This window comes from Danio aesculapii, chromosome 14 (assembly GCF_903798145.1).
Source record: "Danio aesculapii chromosome 14, fDanAes4.1, whole genome shotgun sequence".
NCBI classification, from domain to species: Eukaryota; Metazoa; Chordata; class Actinopteri; order Cypriniformes; family Danionidae; genus Danio; species Danio aesculapii.
The window spans coordinates 22,961,970-22,980,374 of NC_079448.1; the positions used below are offsets into that span (position 1 = coordinate 22,961,970).

Here is an 18,405-nt window from a genome sequence, read left to right on the forward strand (position 1 = left end):
ATATATGTGCCCTCCAGAAACTTGCGTTAGGTGAATGAACGTCGCCTCGTTGTTCCATCCCAAAGAGGGAAGAAATCACTTTCCCGAACTCTCACATTCAATCTGTCCAGTTGGTGGAATGAACTCCCTAACTACATCAGAACAGTCACTTGCTGTCTTCAAGAAACGACTAAAAACGCAACTGTTTAGTCTCCACTTTTCTTCCTAATCTGCAACTGCCTCTCTGGCTATACCACGAACTGTGCCCTCTCTCTCTCTCCAAAAAAAAAAAAAAAAAAAAAAATTTTTTTACTAATGCTTTGCTTCTTAGACTTTACACACCTGAAACTTGTCTATAGCACTTGTTCACTGCTGCTCTTATAGTTGTGTAAATTGCTTCCTTGTCCTCATTTGTAAGTCGCTTTGGATAAAAGCGTCTGCTAAATGACTAAATGTAAATGTAAACGTGAGTTTATGTAATAACATTACTTTTTTAAGTTACGAGTAAAGTAACACATACTTTAAAAAGTAATTAAAAATATTTAAGTTACTTTTTTAAAAATGTAATTCGAATTACTTTTTAGATTAATTAATACGTTTTTAAAAATAGTTTGCTGAATTCAAATTTGTGTAATCAAGTTGAATCACGCTCAGTGAGAGAATGAGCTTCCCGCGTGAACAAACAGAAGCCAAAATGGCAGAGCCTTCTAATAGAGCCTTCAGAGTAATTCTAAACTACATTTCTGTGATGGAAGTGTTCTCGTTATTTTGAACACATGGAGGAAAAAGGGATTGTCTCAATGGACATTGATTTTACTGAACTAATAAGACAAAAATACAAAAGTAGCAAACACATTTTAACTTTCATTAATCTGTATATATGGCATCTATAGCATCAGGAAGTTCTCTGAAGGTAACATTATTCTTTTTTAATATATTATTTTAGGTAAATGAAGGTGTTGGTTACACAGTGTGTCGTAAATGCAGAGCTCCTTAAAGAAAAATATCCTGCAAGTTCTGAAAGAGATCAAGCCTCAGGCAGGTATGAAAAAGTAACTCGAAAGTAACTCAAAAGTAGTGTAACATCACTTTCCATAAAAAGTAACTATTTACTTTTTTGGGGAGTAACTCAATATTGTAATGTTTTATTGTCTAAAGTAACTTTCCCCAACACGGCTAATAACTAATTAATTGATTACTTAATACAGTCAGTCTGTTAGAGGACCAACTAAACGTGTTAGCACACAATTTATGATTATTTAATGTCGGCTAGCTGACAAGTATAGCAAAGGTACTTGCAGAATGCTAAAATGACCATCAAAATAAAGTGTCGGCTTAAATTAATGTGTGCTTTCTTATACTATGCACGACTTAGTCTATGCAACATTACACTGCAGTAAGGAACTGTTGTACTAGATGGATCAAAACAAAATGAAACTTCCACGCAATGTTTGCAACGTGAACATACTCGTGAAGCAAAACTAAACAAACCTGAAAGTCAACTGTTATCTCAGATCTCGTTTTCCAACTACCTCACAACTGAGACATTGTTTTTACACACAAAAAGAATAAGTGTGAAAGTTTTCAATATTTGCACTTCATTCAGGGATGGATTATGGAACTTCTGGAGTTAAAAAGCTACTTTCAAAGTCCACAAAGGCAGATTGTGTCTAACACCCGTTCACCGACCCAGCCAATGGCGTTACCGGAGGCTGATCACGCCCGTTCACATCACGTCTGTCCAGCCTCTCCTCTCAGCCCAAATAAATAGCGACTGTTCGAATCGTTCAGTCCCGATTCACTAAAATCCATCGGCGTCATTGAGGAGAGGCCACTGCATACATTTTTAATACCGTGTGCTACTCACCATCAAACCACTAAAGTAAGGATATTCAACTTTTAAACTATTCACATTTGTTTTATCATTGCGTATATTATATACATGTTAGTATTAATTCCATTTTGAAACGTGAACGTGCAAGTGAATTCAGCAAATGTGCAGATGTGTTGTGCAATGTAATATCGAAAACATTAAGGTGCTGCTTTTTAATGCATGCTTGAAATTCCAAAGGTTTATTTTATGTCAGGGCTGTCGGATTGTCTGTTTAATAGCGCAAAATTAGTCCAAAATGTAGGATGTTGTGCAATTAATCTACACCGCATTCGCATTTAGATGGAATGTGAAAAGGGAGGCAATTTACTTTCATAATCATTTGTACAGTCAGTGTGTAAAACCGTTTGTGTTAACATTGCACGGACGTGTGTGACTTTATGGGTAAAAAAATGCACAGAAAACTGCAAATCTGCAAGATGACTGAACCCTGGACTTGTTTGTTCAGTAGGAGGAGTCAGCGTGTTTCTCCGGACTAAAGTTCAGTAGATATGGCAAATATTTACAGGCAGGAGTGTATAACCCAGTGAGCTGAATAATTGAAGTTCTGTTAATGACATGTTTTGGTGTTTTTGCTGAAGTTTTGACTTTTTCCTCAGCATGACGCACCAGTTTCCAGCTCTCTCTGCGGAGCAGAAGAAGGAGCTTGCCACAATTGCCCAGCGCATTGTGGCTCCTGGAAAAGGCATCTTGGCTGCAGATGAATCCACAGGTAAATGTACTGCACTGGATAAGAGTATTAGTTTATGTCATAAGATCATTAATAATAGGGGCCGGGCTGTGACAAAAATGTCATATCACATAAGTTATCAATGCATATCCGGCTAATAATAGCCTATGTATAACAACATGACACCATTTCTGTAACCGAAATCAATTAAGGTATAGTTTAGATAGCATATATACTAAATGATCTATTATTGCATAGTTGAAATCAGATCTATTTTTTTTTTCTTTTTTTCTCTGCAATTTCTGCTTAACAGATTTTTTTTCCAACTCATTTCTAAACATGATAGTTTTAATGACTCATTTCTAATGACTGATTTATTTTATCTTTGCCATGATGACAGTAAATAATATTTCACTAGATATTTTTCAAGACACTTTTATACAGCTTAAAGTGACATTTAAAGACTTAACCGGGTTAATTAGGTTAACTAGGCAGGTTTGGGTAATTAGGCAAGTTATTGTATAACGATGGTTTGTTCTGTATAATTGAAAAAATTATATTGCTTAAAGGGGCTAATGATTTTGACCTTAAAATGGCTTATGAAAAATTTAAAACCGCTTTTATTCTAGCCAAAATAAAACAAATAAAACTTTCTCCAGAAGAAAAAATATTATCAGACATACTGTGAAAAATGTATTGCTCTGTTAAACATCATTTGGGAAATATTAAAAAAATAAAATAAAAAAATAAAATTCAAAGGGGGTCTAATAATTCTGACTTCAACTGTAAGTTATCATTCCATATAAACTAAATAATCTATTACCACATAAGTTATCATCGAATATCCTGATAATAATAGCCTATATATCATGATATGGTACTATTTCTGCAGATTTAGTCAATTAATGTATAGTTTAGATATATATTGACATGTAGGACTATTTCTTTTTTTACTTTTTAAGGTATACTCTCACAAATATACCCGTAAAAATAATAATATTTCTCATTTATTTATAACTTCAGGACAAATGTTTGATTAAAAATGTTAAAATATGAAATAAATATTAATAAAATACATTACTGCTTACAGGTCCAATATAAAAACAGAATTGCTAAATAAAATGCAAAATGTAAACATAGTACTTTAAAGACTGCAACTTTTCACGATGCTGTTATTCACCCAGTAATGGTGTGTAATATTGCGCTCATATGAATCATGACACCATAAAATAAACGATAGAGCATAACGTGAAACCATACAATTGTTTTGTCCATATCTCGCCATATTGCACAGCCCTATATGAAAGTGCCTAGATGAACACTTACATTACATGGTTACTATTAACACTAAAGTTATTCTTTCTTGATAAAGTGAGAATGAATTATATTTATGTTCTAGGTACCATGGCAAAGCGTTTCCAGAAGATAAATGTGGAGAACACTGAAGAGAATCGCCGTAGCTTTCGCGACCTCCTCTTCTCCGTAGATGATTCCATCTCTGAAAGCATTGGTGGGGTCATCTTTTTCCATGAAACACTGTACCAGAAATCAGACAAAGGAGTTCTCTTTCCAAAGGTCATCAAGGAAAAGGGCATCGTAGTTGGCATCAAGGTGAGGTTTCAATGCATTTATGTTCATGCATTTATATTTACTTCTAGTCCTAAAGATGGTTTAGTAAGCAATGGAGGAGTCGTGTTCTGTAGAAGCCTCCTATCTGTCTTTATACAAACATAAGCTCCTCTTTCTAGCTTTGGCAGGTAATGTTATTAATGAAAGTGTTTTCTTTGTCTTTGCATAAAGGTGGACAAAGGAACAGCAGGACTGGCTGGTACAGATGGAGAGACTACCACACAGGGTAACCTTTTTACTTAAACTGCATCTTAAGCTCAAAGTTTACTTCGTTTGCACAGTCAAAGTCCTTAAATGGACAAAAGTCATTAAAAGATTCATGTTTTTGGCTAAAAACATTGGCTTTTTACACTGTTTTACACACAAAAAAATGCTGGGTTGCATGCAATCGATTTGTGTTGGGGCAACATGAAAGAATTAAGTTAACTTATTAGTTTTTTATAGATTTAAGTGAATTGAACATTAAAAAATTAAGTTGTCCCCCCCAAAAAACCCAAAGAATTGTGTTGTTTAGGCTCATTTTACATAGTTTAAACAACTGTTTTTCAACATAGTTTTGAGTCCTCCACTGCCCTGCATAGCTTAGCTCCAACCAAAGTAGGACTTAGCTACAGCTACAACAGCTTAGCTACAACCAAAGTACCTTCATAGCTTAGCTTCCAACCAGTTTGGAAGTAACTAGTAGTTCTGAGGTGATTTTGGGGTCCTTGGGATGTTTGGATATGCTCTGACATATTTGTGCATATTTCTTCTACCCTTGGATAGCATGTCAATTTGTTTTATTCAGCTCAATGATGTACGGGGGAAAATGATGTGTGTTTGCGAGTTTTAGGAAAAAATGTCACAGAAACAAAGCCGTAAAACACAAACTAAATAGTTTTGAAAATATATATTTGAGATATTTGTCTTGCAGACTAGAATATTCACTACAAAATCACCTAAAAATCTCTAGGACTACTTATTCTTCAATAGTACAGTGATTTAAATGCTGTAAATCTGTTGTTTTGTGTCAGCACAGTGTATGCAGAGTATGTGATAATGACCATGAATATTAACTAGATTCAGACCAGGTGACACAAAAGAAGACACAAATGACCCATCGAGGAGAACATTCAGTTTTACTGTAAATGCTCTACATTTGTAAACATATGCTAATGATACCCCTGTCAGTAATCCTGTGTGTTTACTTAATCTGGGGAGGCATTGTCTATTTAGAGCTGAATATGAAATAAAAATAAAAGTTTCCTGTGTATGTATTTTAAGGAGAAAAAAAAAACTACCAGCAATGTCATCAACTAACCAAAAGGACTTTGCTTTATGTTATCACTTACAAATGTTCGTGGACATTTTCTTACTCTGTCTCTCATATATTGATAACGCTTATAATACTTTATACATTTGACCTCCATCATAATTAAAAATAGAAACTCAGCCGTGTTTGTGTCAGATATATTTACTTAATTACAGTTCTGTTTCTGACACATTTCAAGACAGACTTCACTGAGAGAATATTTAGCCAAATAAAATACGCATTCTCTCACTCGCAATATTTACACAAACATTTGTAAGTCTACTATGGGACGATAACCGTTTTCAAGGTACATCAAGGTTTTAAAACTACTATACAAGTTTTCTGCTATACCATTCTTATGGTATATGTAAGTTTTAACGTTGTGTTTTAAGATTTTTAGCAAAACAGTATCTCCAGCAGAAAAGATATCCAAAGATGTCGTTTTGAATTGTAAAGAAATCTGTGTTTTTGAAACTAATGAAGACAGCAGAAGTCAATGATTCATTTTAATTATTCAGCCTGAAATGAAATAAATTGTGTTCAAAGGGGAAAAAATTCAGTTTTTTACTCAGACATTTAATAAGAACTTATTTTAGAGCAGTAATCACAATACTGTGAAACCGTAATATTTTTATCCAAGAATATCATACCATTAGAATCATATACTGGCCCATGCCTAAAGTCTACTTGTAATATGCTCTCCCAAACTAGACAAAATACTGTTTGCAAAATTTGTAAAAGTATCAAATTATGACTAAAGAATTGTATAACACAAAATCACTCATCAGAAAACATCATTGGCCAGATCAATTCACTCCTAAAAAGGCACCTGTTCTTTGTCAAAGTTCTTCATTAGAGAGTTGAATAAAAGTGAGCGTGCCGTACACAGTGAGCATTCTGATGGTTGAAAGATTGTCTGTTTGCACACATCATGGGTGAGTTTATGTGAAAATCACTCAGACACAGTGATATACAACACGCCATAGGCCAAATAAAGGTATTTCGGTGACCTGTATATTTTAGATCGTTTTAAATATTTATTTGGGGGGTGGACACTTGAAGTGATTATTCATTTATACTTGAGTGTTTTTATGTTTATGTTTTATGTCCTATTGTTCATTTGTTGTTGTTACTGTGTGAGTTCCTTTGTGTGGCACTGTTGTAAGATGAGGACTTGACTGCAAACCAAATCTACCTTCGGGTATAAATAAAGTAACCTAACCTATACTTTGAATTCCTGCTGAATTATGAAGCAATGGCGTGAATTACCACGCCAAAAACATGGACAGAGGAAGACATTACTTTCATTGATTTCAGAGTCCCCCCTTTCTCTTTCTCATAAAGCTTAAAAGTGTTACGAATCACGTATGTTTGCTTAACAAACAGCTTCTTTTAGCAGCATGAATTAAAAATCCTTGTTTAAAGTAAACCATGCCTTTAGGGATGAAACTGAGTTGAATTGAGTATTGTTGTAGGCTTCTTACATGTTGTTTTTTTACTGCCATCTTGTGGACACGCTAATTAGTGCAAAGAAAGTTCAAAGAACAAATTTAGCATGACTCAGTGTACGTAGCTGAAATATCCTTTGAGCTTCAATTTGATAGAACTATATTCTGACTTTAATTTTCATTTGAAAGTAAACTAATGTTGATCTGTTTGACTCAGGACTGGACGGTCTGTCTGAACGCTGTGCACAGTACAAGAAGGACGGCTGTGACTTTGCTAAGTGGCGTTGTGTGCTTAAGATCTCTGACAGCTGCCCCTCCGCTCTTGGAATTGCTGAAAATGCCAATGTCCTTGCCCGATATGCCAGCATTTGCCAACAGGTGCGTCTAATAGAATGTTCTTGGTGCGTTGTTGTTGTTGTTTTGTCATTTAACAATCTAAAACACAATTTTTTCTGACAAACACTTCCTTGTTTCTTTAGAATGGCTTGGTGCCTATTGTAGAGCCTGAGATCCTCCCAGACGGAGATCATGATCTCAAAAGATGCCAGTACGCCACTGAGAAGGTAAGCTTATCATCAGAATAATCAAACGCGGAGCAGTGAATTATACAAAACTATCCATCAACAATAACTCCAAACCAATTGCATCCAAGGTCCTAGCGGCTGTGTACAAGGCTCTCTCTGATCACCACGTTTATCTGGAGGGAACTCTGCTCAAACCAAACATGGTGACCGCTGGACACTCCTGCACCAAGAAGTACACCCCTTCTGAGGTTGCCATGGCCACAGTCACTGCTCTCAGACGCACTGTGCCAGCTGCTGTACCAGGTAAGACAGTCCGCTGGTGGAATTAATTTGAATGTTCTTTTCCAGCCAGACACAGGAAAAGTTTCTTTCCTCAGGCTGTCTACCTTATGAACAGTTAAATAACAGTTAAACGCAATTTCGATTCTCTATATGTCTTGTACATGTGGCTGAATTGACAATAAAAGCTGACTTTGATAAATATGTGCAATACTTTCTCATACGCACTTGTACACAGCACCTTATATCAATATACAATGCAATACTCTCTACATTCGCACTTGTACACAGCACCTTATAACCTGTATATTTATAACAATCTGTACATACAACTCAACATCCAGGTTTCTTGACTAACCGCATCTGTTTAATGTTTATCATTTTTATTTTTTTTTCATATTTATTTTGTGTTGTCACTTTATGTACACTGGAAGCTTCTGTAGCCAAAACAAATTCCTTGTGTGTGTGAAGCACACTTGGCAATAAAACTGATTCTGATTCTCTCTTTTCTTTCTCAGGCATCTGCTTTCTCTCTGGGGGTCAGAGTGAGGAAGAGGCCTCTCTGAATCTGAATGCCATGAACCAGCTGCCCCTGCACAGACCCTGGAAGCTGAGCTTCTCTTATGGCCGTGCTCTCCAGGCATCGGCTCTTTCAGCCTGGAAGGGACAAGCAGCGAACAAGAAGGCTTCACAGGATGCCTTCGTTACACGTGCAAAGGTAACCAATAACTTAAAATACCTATATTGTGCTTCATTGTGTTGACAGTATATGAAGGCCCTGATATACTTCAAATGAAGTCAATGAACAAGCTAAAATGACATAATTTAGAACAAAATACGGCCAAAACGAAGTTCATTTGGAGCTAGTTTTGGCAGTTCGCAACAGCTCATCAAATCAAACTTTTTTGGGGGTTCGTTTTGGCTTCTAAATACCTTTGAGCTACCATTGGTCCATGGCGATTACGCAATTTGTTGTTATCAAACCTAGTTTGACAAGCTAGTACACTAGGTGTAAAGGCCAGTCTCTCTGGAGTGGAAATAGGGCTGGGCAATTCATCAAAAAAAGTAATCAAAACTGACATTCAGAACCTATAATCGATTAAAATTTCTCAGGTCAATTTTTTCCATGACTTTTCCTACCGTGTGTGGAGTCACGTGACCCCGCTTTGTTAAAGCTACTTTATACTTCTGTGTTGAATGTATGGCTATGGTCTGGCGCAGCCTTCATGCAGTCGCATACCCGTTAACCTCTCTAAAAATGACGCAAGTTTGCACTACATTGACGATAATTGTAAGCTGCGCCAGGAACGGCATATTTTCCATTACAATAAAATTATTTACGTTAAAATATTTGTTTGCAGAAGACTCAAGAAACGCACTGTTTAAAATATTATTTACAGGATATACAAGAGTTATTTTATTTAGAAGAGATACTGCTTATTTTCTACTTTTAATAATAAAAAATTTACATTGACTAATAAATTTTTTTTCAAAAGTGCAAGTTATTTATTTTCACTTTATATATATATATATATATATATATATATATATATATATATATATATATATATATATATATATATATATGTGTTCAACATTGATGTTCAATAAATAATTATAGATAGTAGATAGTGTGTGTTTCCTTCAATTATTTTAAAATCAAGTAATGCACCCTTCATTCAGAAATCTCACATTTGTAATATGAGCATATTTACTGTACAAAACTTGTCAAATAAATAAATAAAATAATCGTTCATTAATCATAATCGAGTTGATTTTAGGCCAAACTGCCCAGCCCTAAGTGGAAATTAGCGTCCTGTGCTTTTTTTGTTTTAATATGGCAATCGTCAGTGCACAGCACATTCTAAAGTATGAAAAAGTTGTTTTGCTATCTGTGCTCTGCATTTTCTGCATAAAAAGAGCAAACTCTGCATCATTTGTTCTGTTTTTGTTAATTGGACACACGTAGCATCTACATCACTTGATCTTATTCTGTGCTATTGAATAGATCAATGCTCCTGACAGATTTTTATGAAAGTTTTCCTCTCTCACAGCCACTATAATTGTGTTTAGGGGTACGCATGACACGTTTACAAGCTCACCTTCTGCAGGGTGGGCTGTTAGAATGCTTGTAAACATTATATTTATTTACTGATATATTCTTTGCTCTTAAATTAAGAATGAAAAATACATTTTTTAAGTATATCGGGGCCTTAAGTTTACTATGCTAAATTAATCTGCATATATTAATGTTTTATTGTTCTGTTTTTTCCTTCAGATTAATAGTCTTGCATCAAAAGGTGAATACAAACCCTCCGGTCAGGCTGGCCAAGCATCCACACAGTCTCTATATACTGCAAGCTATACCTACTAAACTCAACAACAAACAGCAACTTCTGCTGGACAATACAAAAAAATGACATGTGAAGAAGCCAAGATGAAGTTATTCAAGATGACTTTATGACACACTATTAATTGTACAAATATGTTCATGTATTACTGCCAAATCTGACTCAAATAGGCACCGTTTACCCTGGATAAGATTTCGTTTTCATGCATGTGCACCTACTGATGCTTTTCATTTTGAAATAAAAAATAAAATGCCCTCTTTATTTGAGCTGATCTCTTGTGTAAATGTTAGAGAGATAATTGAGTTTTGGCAAAAATAATAAATTAGTGTTTAACTGTTCTTAGGACTAATGCGTTTGCCATGGCATAAACCTTAAAGTGATGTTAAGTTACTTAAGTGGATTGAAGAGCAGCAAAATCTCATGCAGGTTTTTCATTCTTGCTTCATCTGCTGCTGTCTTTCCCCATATATTCTTGTGCTGACAAAGAAAAGAGAAATTATATGTTAAAGATTGCTAGTTATGACATTTGTATTGTCATTCAGAACAAAGGAAACCAGATTATGTTTTATTATGAATTATTAAACGGCTCTCAGGAATACTTGATTCTAAGGTGTTCACGACTACTAGACACTACTAGATCAGCTGTGTTTGATTAGGGTTGGAGCAAAACTGTGCAGACCTGCTGCCCTCCAGGAATTGAGATTGAGACCTATGCATAACTGTTTAATACATTTTTTAATACACCAAAAATAATTGGCTATATTCACTGAGAAACTGATAAAAATATTCATTTTCAAAAAGGCGTGTGTTTATTTATGCAAAGCACTACATGCTTATCCGTCACACCACTGTTCATGGCGGTTTGGCGCCATCTTGTGACTGAACAGTAATATTCGGATATTCTAAAATTATATATTAAAGACTGCTTTTTAGTGGCATTTTAAGCACTTTTTGTTGAGGGATTAGCTTGTCAGATGGTAATCATAACCATCACAATACATCAAAAATTGGATGTACCAAAAATTCCTATAGATTTAGAATAAAGAAATAAAAAGACACACATATATGTATATATATATATATATATATATATATATATATATATATATATATATGTATATATATATATATATATATATATATATATATGTATATTTATATATATATATATATATATATATATATATATATATATATATATATATGTATATTTATATATATATATATATATATATATATATATATATATATATATATATATATATATATATATATACACACATTTTTTACATCATGTTTCATTAGAAAAAAAAAGTAATTTGTTAAATTTTTAAATAAAAAACAATAACAAACTGACCAGCACATTCAACTTTCCTCAGTCAGAATTTGGCCCCTTGAACAATAATAAAAAACATATAATAAAAATAATGTAGACATTATGTTTGAAAATTCACGGATAACAACAATAGCCAAATTAGTATTCAAATTCATTTAAATATGGGCCACTTTTTGTGCTTCACATCTTTTAAATTTGATAGATTTAGAATAAAAATTTATTGTAAAATGTTTTCTATAACAACAATCCAGTAGGACAGTAGTGAAAGATGACTTCACTTAAGCCAGATTCCTAAGTTTTCTTGCGCAGGGGGATGTTGGACTCATGAAAAAGAATTGTTTGCATTGGACAAAACTGATTCGGCTTGGTCTTAAAGCCTTTTTGATGGGTTATTTTCACAATTTATGATGGTATAGGACAAATTTTAGACCTTTGTCAGTGAGGTGTGAGTTTTTCAAACCTTTAAGCCTTATTAGCAGCACATAAAGCACATTCAGGTTTTATTGGGTTATATTCTGCCACAACAACCAGCTTGATGTACTTTATCTCTTACTTAAATGATGTAAAAAAAAAACATGCTTTTTGTTATACCTCAGGAGAACCGCCATATTCAAGAAGTTTGGAAACCATGTGCTTGTCCCTCTTCTCCACAGCTACATGTAAAGCAGTTTGTCCATTGTAATCATCCTGGTTCATGTCTGCACCGGCTAAATACCACGCATGCAAAAGCTTACAGTCCTTAAGCCAAACTGCCCTGGATTAAAAAGCATAGTTCAATACAATGGCTACAAGTGAATACAAGTTCATCTGTAGTTTGGAAAGACTCACTTAATAAGTTCAATGCCAACTTGCACAGGCTTTAGAGTTATTGTTGCTCCTTCTCTGTTCAAAATCTTGATTACATCAATGTGTCTGGCAATGGGGTAGAAGATTGGTGCATAAATGTCACATTCTTTTGATTTGTGTTACAAAAAGGTCTTAAAGTTCCTGTGAAGTGCTTTGAATTATGCAGTTTTTATTCAATGTTTGAAGAAATACTAACACCCCCCCCCCTTTATTTTTTAAATAGCAATAGCGTTTTATTATTACAACAGCGTTGCCAGTGAGAGTGATTGAGATCAAACGCATCAAATGAAAAGCCATAGATATTTACATTAGAAGTCGCTACGCTGTTGTTGTCTATTGGAAGGAATGCGTCAATAGAGCCACCATTTTAGTACAGGGTAGCGCTCCTTTGAAATGAATGTGGGAACAAGGTACAGAGGAGAACTGGCCATGCAAAGCCATAGATATATGTATAAACATATATACATATATCTATGATCAGGAGTTTTCCCGTTGGTCAGTATGCAAATATATATATTTTTTTTAATAATGAGAATTATAATTTTATATCACTTTTCTACATTGATGAACGAGTGACCGCATGGGCATTGCTGACAAAGAGCATGTGTTTGTGTGCATGGAAATGTATTATCTGTCCTCCCTGTTAAATTTGATCTAATCCATGTCCTGAAACACACCAACTCTCCTGCTTTCACTTCTGATTTTAACGGAGGTAGCGATTCGTTTGTGAATGAATCTCCGTAATGAACAAATCGGTTGAATCATTGATATCCCTGCATCTCAATGTGCACATCCACCTTTCTGATCTAAATGGTATATAACATTTGAAAAATTGTATAATTTATGGTGTTATCAGACATAAGTTACTTCAAAAACTAGCCGTGACTTCACTTAGCAACAATAATACAAATGCTTATTTTATTCAACAAAACTAGCATAAGCCTAAAATTGTATATACTTTGCCTTATGGTGAATGCAGTAAGTGACTGCATTATCATCAATAACGTGACTTCTTTAGCACAAAAGTTCTTAACATACAAAATTACCTATGAAATGTTCTGCCTTTATGCTTTGTTTGCTCATTACTTCACCCGTCCGCAGCGCAAAAGTCCAGCATCTTTAGATTGGCTTTAGTCTTGATTAGCGCGGTTAAATGACTTTTGTCCTGGGAGCACTGTACAAATGAGGCGTATTGACACATGCTCAAGGCCAGTATGTGATATCTAGTGTATATATCTGATGAGCAAATGAGAACCATCTTGACGGGGGTGGGACATGTCAGATGCTAGAGAGCATTTAATTGGTCAGATGAACTGATTTAAAACTTCAACATGATGTGAATTAAAAAAATGTAAAAACTGCAGGCTTTGAAAGTTTCAACTTCTAAATGTGAATTTTGTCACTGTTTTGAAGCACATTCCATTAAAGATATCGTTATGACAACCATACTGATATTAACAAAAAAATAAAAAGTATTTTAATTTCACAGGACCTTTAAGTCTTTTACGCAAAAATCCATTTAGACCACAGATGCCCAAAGTAGGGCCCACAGGCCGAAGTTGGCCCACTGTAACCTTTGATTTTGCCCACCATCCCATTTGAGGAGAATGATGGGGGTTGGGGCAAATGCCTTTAAAAGAGATTGTCATTTCAAATTTGATGTAACTTTTTTGTTTGTTTTATTGCTGAGCTACAAAAAAAAGCAAGTTTCAATTAAATTTGATAAATGAATGATTTTTTAAACTGTAAATAAAGTCACTTGACAGATAGAGAACTATGCAGAAGTCATCGGCAAGCAAATCAAGACAAAAACTAGTGTAACTATTCTGTTATAAATTTGATTTCTTTTGTTTTTACTATAATAAGTTCATTATAAAATGTAAAAAAAAAATATGTGTGTTGTATTATTTCATTTAAAGCAATGTTTTCTAGTTATTTTTCAATACTATTAAATAAATTAAGAAATTACCCATGGTAACTATGTTTACCTTTGGCCCACTAGCCTCAATAAAGTTCAGTTTTTGGCCCTACATAAGAAAAGGTTTGGGCACCCCTAGTCTAGACTATACAGGTTCCATAGACAACACAAGTAAAGAAATTTCTAGTTTTTTTAACCACCTAAAATATTGATTAAAAAAGGTGATTATTACATTAAATTTTTAACATACAGACCCTTTAAATAACCTGTTCCTCAAAAAAACGTACTTGTTTTTTATGGCAAGATGCAGAGGTGTACAACCAGAACGGTTTACCCTATGGCATGATGCTCCAATAGACAATAAATGCTTTACTATATAAGTGATCCCCTTTTCACAAGCTCTGTGCATGACAGTGTTGCCATCATAATCTTCAGCGTCCACGTCCATCTGAAGAAACCATTTAAGAATTAACAATTGCATAACCTGCAATGTGAAAGAGCAGAACAGCCCAATGCATTACATTTTCTACATCTTGCACGCATTATTAATCTTACCATGTCTAGGATCTCCTGTAAACACACCAGGTCGTTGTTTTCTACACATTGGCAGGCAAAAGAGGGCAGCAGAAGTGACAGAATTGTTGTGACATCCTGAGTAAAAACATCTTATGTTACATTACATCACTTCAAGTCAATCTAATTTTTCACATTTACTGTATTAATTTATGGGTAAAGGGAACGTCCATAAGAAATTAGATTTAAACAGGCATGGGACGATAACTGTTCAAGGTATACCGCGGTTTGGAAAAATCAAGGTTTTAAAACCGCCAACATTTTCTGCTATACCATTCCTAAGGTATGTGTAATATTTTTTAATTACAGTTTTTTTTTAGTAATAAAACAGTAACTTCAGCAGAAAAAATATCCAAAGATGCCGTTTTAAATTGTAAAGAAATCTGTGTTTTTTAAACTAATAAAGACAGCAGAAGTCAATGATTCATTTTAATTATTCAGCCTGAAGTGTTTACTGCTCCAAAATAATTTAAATGTTTCTCAAAATAAAATATATTGTTCAAAATGGAAAAAGTTTTTTTCTCAGGGTGTCCACGGGGTCTTAAAAAGTCCTAAAATGTCTTAATATTTTTTAAGGGCTTAAATAAATTTTTTTGAAATTTAATTTAAAATATTAAATTCATTGAAATATGCTGTTGTGGGTCTTAAAAACTGTTAAACAGATCATAGTTTTCACTAATTATCTATGTAAAGCTAATCGGCCAATCAGTACAACCAACAAATCCAAAAATCTTTAAAAAAATTAACATTTATTAACTATTTAGCAATATGGTTCTTCCTTACATCCTTACAATAACATTTGTTTAAAATGTTTTTATGCATTATTTATGCTAATAAAATATATATGTATATAACTAGAGTTTACTTGAATTTTAACTTTAATGGGGCAAGTAAAAAAAATTCCACTGGTAATTACAGAAAATTATTAGCGTATTGCCCTATGGAAGTTTGAAATTTCATTCATAATGGTCTTAAAAAGGTCTTAAAAGTCTTAAATTTGACATGATGAAACCTGCAAAAACCCTGTTTTTACCTAGACATTTAAAAAATATATATATTTTAGAGCAGTAATCACAATAACGTCAAACCGTAAAATTTTTATCCAAGGTTATGATACCGTCAGAATCATATACCATATAACATATACAATTTCAAATAATAGGGTTATGCAACTAAGTCTTATCTGTCATTTTTTTGTCATGCTTTATTTGTATGGAGTTATTTTTGCTTATTTATTATTAAATCAAAAATATTTAGTTTTATGGAAAATTTAAGTACATAACAATTTAAAAAAGAATGCAAATAAAAAAAAAACTTTTAATTAAAAAACTTACCAATAATAAAATATTTTGCATTGCAAAAAATAAACAATTGTCTTGTTATGCAGTTACAATTTTCATTGCACACATTTTGCTCTCTGTTCTGCTGTAATTTATTTCACATCTAGATTCTTTGCTTGAGAGTTGAAATGTTTTGCTTTTGGGTTGATAAAGTTTTGAACCCATGTTTGTATCTCACTGGAAACGTATCAAATGCATGGTAGCATTTGCTTCACAAGAATTTCAAATTCTCCTCCCAGGCTGCTAGCTGTATTCAGTTTTAGGAGATAATTACTTTTTAAATTTAACATTAAGTATTCTACAGAAATATTTCTAATGCTGGGAAACACAAAAGCCTTATTCAGACTGTCCAAATCTGATCCATATACAATCTAATGACAAAATGTATTTGTGAAAAAAAAATTTAGAAAACATTTTATATATCCATCAGTTTTCCAGTTAATAACGGAACAACATTAAAAAAAAGACACTTTTTTTGTGTGACCACATTTCTAGAACTGCTCCATCTTGCAGATTCGCAATCTATAACATCCGAAAGGTCTGACCCTTCCTATCTGAACATGCAGCTCAACTCATTGCTCAAGCTCTTGCTCTCTCCAAACTGGATTATTGCAACTCTCTACTAGCCGGGCTTCCAGGTAATTCTATCAAACCTGTTCAGCTGCTTCAGAACGCAGCAGCACGAGTGGTCTTTGATGAACCCAAAAGAGCACGTCACTCCGCTACTCACCCATTTGCACTGGCTGCCAGTTGCTGCTCGCATCAAATTCAAAGCTCTGATGTTTGCTTACAAAGCGACCTCTGGCTTTGCTCCTTCTTATCTGCTCTCACTTCTGCAGATTTATGTGCCCTCCAGAAACTTGCGTTCGGTACATGAACGTCGCCTCATGGTTCCATTCCTAAGAGGGAAGAAATCACTTTCCCGAACTCTTGCATTCAATCTGCCCAGTTGGTGGAATGAACTCCCTAACTGCATCAGAACGGCAGAGTCACTTGCTGTCTTCAAGAAACGACTAAAAACTCAACTATTTAGTCTCCACTTTCCTTCCTAATCTTAACTGCCTCTCTGGCTATACCACTAACTGTACTCTCACAAAAACAAAAAAACAAAACAAAAAAAACATTACTATTGCTTTGCTTCTTAGACTTTACACACCTGACACTTGTCTATAGCACTTGTACACTGCTGCTCTTATAGTAGTTTAACTTGCTTCCTTGTCCTCATTTGTAAGTCGCTTTGGATAAAAGCGTCTGCTAAATGACTAAATGTAAATGTAAATATTTGTAAACATATGTTTGCTGCAAAAAGATTCGTTCATTTGCGATTTTGGAATTAATAAAGAACTGCCAATAGCAGCTAGCTAATTTATCAATCTTTTACATTTGAATTTGATGTTAGATAAGGAGAACATTGCGCATCTTGATTATTATTATTATCATTACTAGAAACATTAGATTACATTAAGTTTAAAAAGTAATTATCACCTAAAACTGAATACAGCTAGCAACCTGGGAAGAGAATTTGATATTCTTGTGATGCAAATGCTACCATGCAATTTACAGGTAGATACAAACAGATTCAAAACTTTTAAACACGCAAGCAAAACATTTCAACTGCCAAAATTGAGTTAAGACTTCAATAGTAGTAACAGTTACAACTAATGAATTCCTAAAGCAATGTTTAAAGTGTATTGGCGGTTGCTGACTGTGTCCGTTTAATGGGAAATTAACATTACTTCCATAATTCAATCTAAGAATCACGGGGCATAGCATAGGGAATAACTTTGGTGTATAAAAGAATACACCTAAAAGAAACTGATGGTAACAAATTTGTAAACTCACTTCAAGAGTCCTGTAATTCAGCCAGTCGAGTTTGAGCATTTTGCCGACGATGTAGAGGAACCGTCGGTCGCGTGGTTTAGCGACAAATTCCGTTAACGGTAGAAAAAACGGATCGTGTAGATCCTCCTCTTTTAATTAGAAATTATATGAAACAAAGTATTATAATTTACATTAATAACGCCACGTTGTTTTTTAAAAAGCTTCAAAAACAATGTATGTATAAAGCTTTACTTACCCTTCATGCCGTCAAGAAGTAATAGGCTATTTACCTCAGTCAGGAAATGAAATGGCACCTTTACTGCGCATGCGCCATTTGAAATTATTACATGACTGCGAATATTATCTTGCTGTACTACACCAAAGAGCTTAGAATCATATCAGTCTATGCTCTTTGATTACACTGAAAGGCACGGCACGAAGCACTCATAAAACGGTTGTGCTAGCTAACGTTACCACAAAAAACTAATATAACAAAAAATAAATGTAAA

At 34.1% G+C, this 18,405-nt stretch overlaps 2 protein-coding genes across 2 annotated transcripts; one reads left to right on the plus strand and one right to left on the minus strand.

Moving 5' to 3' along the window:
• Positions 1-1,750: 1,750 nt before the first annotated feature.
• On the plus strand, positions 1,751-10,328 carry aldob (aldolase b, fructose-bisphosphate). The gene is made up of 9 exons (XM_056471990.1): positions 1,751-1,861; positions 2,470-2,582; positions 3,940-4,151; positions 4,341-4,395; positions 7,126-7,286; positions 7,388-7,471; positions 7,561-7,735; positions 8,230-8,429; positions 9,990-10,328. Exons 2-9 carry the CDS (start codon positions 2,471-2,473, stop codon positions 10,083-10,085), a joined length of 1,095 nt encoding a protein of 364 aa, XP_056327965.1. The 5' UTR covers positions 1,751-1,861; position 2,470; the 3' UTR covers positions 10,086-10,328.
• A 1,653-nt stretch (positions 10,329-11,981) lies between these two features.
• si:dkey-74k8.4 (L-asparaginase) lies at positions 11,982-18,198 on the minus strand. The gene is made up of 6 exons (XM_056472765.1): positions 18,153-18,198; positions 17,918-18,045; positions 14,718-14,813; positions 14,450-14,610; positions 12,227-12,310; positions 11,982-12,152 (listed from the first exon to the last, which is right to left on the minus strand). Exons 1-6 carry the CDS (start codon positions 18,157-18,159, stop codon positions 11,984-11,986), a joined length of 645 nt encoding a protein of 214 aa, XP_056328740.1. The 5' UTR covers positions 18,160-18,198; the 3' UTR covers positions 11,982-11,983.
• Positions 18,199-18,405: the final 207 nt, after the last annotated feature.

Excerpts from the sequence above, each read along its gene's own strand:
- aldob (XM_056471990.1), top strand. The coding sequence starts at position 2,471 with ATGACGCACCAGTTTCCAGCTCTCTCTGCGGAGCAGAAGAAGGAGCTT. Across the intron at positions 4,152-4,340 it reads GCATCGTAGTTGGCATCAAG|GTGGACAAAGGAACAGCAGG; the intron begins GTGAGGTTTCAA and ends CTTTGCATAAAG. Across the intron at positions 8,430-9,989 it reads CCTTCGTTACACGTGCAAAG|ATTAATAGTCTTGCATCAAA; the intron begins GTAACCAATAAC and ends TTTTTCCTTCAG.
- si:dkey-74k8.4 (XM_056472765.1), bottom strand. Across the intron at positions 14,814-17,917 it reads TGAATTACAGGACTCTTGAA|GATGTCACAACAATTCTGTC; the intron begins GTGAGTTTACAA and ends GTTTTTACTCAG. Across the intron at positions 14,611-14,717 it reads TACAGGAGATCCTAGACATG|ATGGACGTGGACGCTGAAGA; the intron begins GTAAGATTAATA and ends TGGTTTCTTCAG.